General features: G+C 36.9%; 1 protein-coding gene across 1 annotated transcript in view; it reads left to right on the top strand.

Moving 5' to 3' along the window:
- NSD1 (nuclear receptor binding SET domain protein 1) overlaps positions 1 to 4,506 on the top strand; it is a 252,169-nt gene that overhangs the window by 150,038 nt on the left and 97,625 nt on the right. Inside the window, exon 7 of the mRNA XM_007952943.2 lies at positions 732 to 841. Within this exon, the coding sequence (XP_007951134.1) occupies positions 732 to 841 (110 nt within the window). The remainder of the gene's footprint in view (positions 1 to 731; positions 842 to 4,506) is intronic.

A 4,506-nucleotide genomic window follows, 5' to 3' on the forward strand; every position in this document is an offset into this window, starting at 1 on the left:
GACTCATAGCGACCGCTCCTTGGGTTTCTGATTATCCAGTCTTCCTTCTGAAAGGTAGTCACAATTTTGGTAGTTTGTTCAAAAGTCTGATATGAGGCTCTTTTATATAATTGCTTATAGCAGTCCTTGTTGTTAGGTGTTATCTGATTAATTCCAACTCATAGCGACCTCAAGTGATAGAGAAGAGTTGACCCATAGGGTTTTTTAGGCTATAATGTTTATGGAGCAGATGGCCAGTCTTTAGATGGGTATGAATTGCTAAACTTTGGTGGTCAGCCAAACGCTTAACTTTTGTGCCAGTATTCTACAAAGTGTGTGCCTTTTATTTATTTGGAGGCAGAGCAAAAATTTTAATCTCAGTCTACGTGTGTTCAGAATCCAGGTTTTACTTCAGCTTTCCTTTGTGTAGGTATTATTAACGCAAATTGATTTTTATAAAGGTAGTTCTGCCCTTTTGGATTTGTTTTAGTTCTTTTGTGATTAAAAGAGAATAAGCACTGTTACAGGTACATTCTGACATTAGATTGTATCTGTATTGATAAATATTTTGTTGTTTTGATTATTTAATATTAACTAATAATTTAGAAAAAATAAAAGCCTACCCTGCCCCTCCCCTACAAGAGGATGAGAAAACATGAGCAATATTATGATTCATTTGGTATGTAATATCAATTTGAAATTAGCTTGTGCCCAGTTTCTAAATCATCTAATGAAAGATACATGATTTTCAGGAAGCTATGAAAGTAAGCGTCAGAGAAAACCAACTAAAAAACTTCTTGAATCCAATGATTTAGACCCTGGATTTATGCCCAAGAAAGGAGATTTGGGCCTTTCTAAAAAGGTATGTTATATTATTTTATTTTTTTGTTTGTTTTTATTGTGATTTGGGTGATAGTTTACAGAGCAGAATTGTTTCCACTCAACAGTTTATACACATTTTGTTTCATGATATTATTGCAATCTCCACAGTGTAATAGCTCTCTTCCCACCTCCTTCCTGTGGTTATCTTTTCTCTATGCCCTTTCCATTCATTCCTGTCTTCTGATCTTTCTCCCTATGCAAATGCTACCCTTTTGATCTCTTAAGGTTGATTGTTCTAAAAAGTGCATACCTCCCTGGTATAATGGTTAATCTCCTAGGCATGTCAGTTGTTTGGCTGAAAGTTGAGCCACTGGTGTGGGTTCAGTTACAGGCCCACAGGATGACTAAGGAGCATAGTCTCCAGGGTTTTACCAGTCTCTTATCAGATCTGTAAGCCCGATCTTTTTTTTTTTTTTTTTTCCTTTTATGATTTTGAGTATTGTTTAACATTGTTATTCCATCTATCCAGGATCTTCTATTTTGATCCTTTCCAAGTGTTTGGCAGTGGAGCTGGACACCATTTAGTTGTTCTTGGTCTCTGGGTCATGGAGGCTGAGTTCCCATGGTTCACTAGAACTTGGATTGCTAATTTCCATGCAGTCTTAATTTTCATCATTCTTCTTTGCTCCAAATGAGCAGAGATCAATAGTTAGATTGTAGATGGCTGCTTGGAAGCTTTTAAGACCCCTGTCACTACTCAACAAAGTAGGATGTGGAACAGTATTTTTGTGTACTATGTTATCCCAGTTGGGCTTGACGGTCCCAATCCCACAGGCCCAGTGACTCACACCTAAAAGGATATGTTATTTTAGTCAATTCTAAAATAGTATTAAATAGTGACCCAGGAAATAAGAGATTTTAAAAACAATATTTTCGTTAATAACTATAACATTCCTACACATATACATAGAAATACCAGAATGTCAGTACACATGATTGGTCTGAGACACCCTATATTAAAAAGGCAGCTTTTTGCACCTGCATGGGCATTTATTTTCATTCCTTTTCTCTTTTCAAAACTTCTTACTTGACCTTTTTTCTGTCTCTATCAACCACTTATCATGTATCATCTCAGAAAAGACCCAGCCTTAGCAGAAATACTTGAACTAAGTTTCTGAGTTTGCAAACTTGTACTTTAGTAGTCAAGAAAGCATCATTAAAAGAGTAACTAGAATTAGAATGGATAATATTTTGATATTGATTCCTTACAAAATACCTTGTTCCCCTTTAAAAAAAAAAACAAACTCACTGCCATTGAGTTGACTGGGATACATAGTGACGCCTCGTTGGGTTTCTGAGTTAGTATCTCTACGGAAGTATATTGCCCAATATCTCAGGGTAAAGGTTAGAAATTCAGTTATAGAATGCACAGATAACCTTTTAAAAAAAAGTATTAAATTTGTTTTCCTTAAAAAAAGTATAAATTCAAATCAAATCATAAATAATTTGAGGTTTTTGACTTCTGTGTTTAGCTATAGCAAACTTTTGCCATGCAATCTAATATTAAAGGTTCTGCTTTTTGTTTTTGTTAGATACTTGCTCATCTGGGTTGATGTGAAATCAAAAAAATTAATTTATTTGTGCTTTATATTTTAAAAGTAGCGTTATAGCTCATAATTCTATGACATGTTGTTGTTATTTGCCGTTGAGTCGGCCCCAACTCACAGCGACCCCTCCTTGGGTTTCCGAGGCAGTATCACTACAGAAGTAGGATTGCCCAACCTTCCTTCTGAGGAGTGGCTGATGGGTTTGAACCGCCAGCCATCTGGTGAGCAGTCAAGTGCCTTAGCCACTATGCTACCAGAGCTCTTCCCCATGACATAGGGTTTTTAATTATTCTTAGGATCATTTCCTTCCTCTCAAACTTTCTTTGCAATTTGCAGGATCTTCATGGACAGTCTCATCTCTGGTTCACCATTTTGTCATTGTATCTTAGATTATAGTAAGGCTGTCATTATCTTCATCTGCTGTGCTTTCTTTCCTGGCTTTACCATTTTCAAATCATAGCCATTTTGCAGGATTGTTGGAATAGATAGAGGGGAAGGACAAAAGAAACCAGGATTCAATTGATTATATTTGAGCATGAAAATGACATTTGAAATCAGCTGATAAATTTAGTAATAATGTACAAAGATGAGTCAAGGAAGAATGTGGCAGTACTGCTGAAAGTGAACTGATGAGAAACTTCAAAAAAGTAGAAATTAGAGCCAGTTAGGTGAATGATTTGAAGAACTAAGATGGATTATCAGTGGTTTTGAGACTGAGTTACTTAAAAATTGTACGCGTCTATCAGATCTTGGTTTTTCAGTCACAGTTATCTTACCTAAAATGTGACTTGTTACACTTGTGGGTTGTTTTTTCCCCCCTTAGGAATTAAAGTTTTGGGAAAAAACATGATTTACTTTAAATACTTATTTTTAATATATATAAGCAAATGTACTATAGATGCTTTTTTGAAAAACTGAGATACAGTTGCCACCAATAAAATGCACAGATCTTAATTGTTTTGTTTGATGGCTTTAGACAATTGTGTATACCTATGTAACTACCACTCAAAACAAATATCCATCAACCTACCAAAAAAAAAAAAAAAAACCCACCACCCACTGCTATCCAGTAGGATCTGACTCATAGCGACCCCTCCTTGGGTTTCCAAGGTGGTATCACTATGGAAGTAGATTGCCCAATCTTCCTTCCAAGGAGTGGCTGGTAGGTTTGAACTGCCAGCCGTCTGGTTAGCAGTCAAATGCCTTAGGCACTATGCCACCAGAGCTCCCATCCATCAACCTAAAAAGTTCTTTTGTGTTCCTTTTCAGTCAGTTCCTCACTATGTCCAGAGGCAACACTTTTTACTTACATCACCATAGATTAGTTTTTTTCTTAGAGGACTTGTGTATGGAATGACACACACACACACACACACACACACGCACACGCACACATATGTACATAATAAAACTGCAAAAGCTAGAACCTGTGTAAGGTGGAAATGAACATGTCAGAGAAAGAAAACTCGATGGAAAAGTGTTAAGACTGCATCCTGTCAAATGTGGAACACTTGCGAGACCCAGAAAAACCAGGTAGTCTGGGCAAGTCCTGACTTTCACTGATTTCACCATATATGGGGAAAACACACATACACACACACACACACACACACCCAGTTGCCTCTGAATGAACTCTGATTCTGACTCATGGCACCCCATGTGTGTGTCAGTAGAACTGTGCTCCATAGGGCTTTCAATGGTGGATTTTTCAGAGGAGATCTCAAGGCCTTCTGAGGTACTTCAGAATACACTCAAACCTCCAACCTTTTGGTTAGCAGCCCTGCATGTTAGCCATTTAAACCACCCAGTGATAGATGTATACTTAAGTTTTTGAGACCTATCCACGATGATCCTTGTGTTTGTAGTTCTTTGTAATACCGAATGATAATCCACTGTATGGTTTTATTACCGTTTGCTAATTTAGGCACCTGTGGATGCACATTTGGGGTCCCCTACCACCACCCTGTTTTGGGGCTCTGTGAATAAGGGTGTGAATACTCAATTTCTTTTCTTCTTCTTTTTTTTTCCCTAATTATTTCTTTTTATTTTCTGAACAACCCAGTGAGGTTATTTTCCCATTATATATATATATATATAT

Source organism: Orycteropus afer, unplaced genomic scaffold (genome assembly GCF_000298275.1).
Source record: "Orycteropus afer afer isolate SDZICR_OR568_19922 unplaced genomic scaffold, OryAfe1.0 scaffold00366, whole genome shotgun sequence".
NCBI lineage: Eukaryota > Metazoa > Chordata > Mammalia > Tubulidentata > Orycteropodidae > Orycteropus > Orycteropus afer.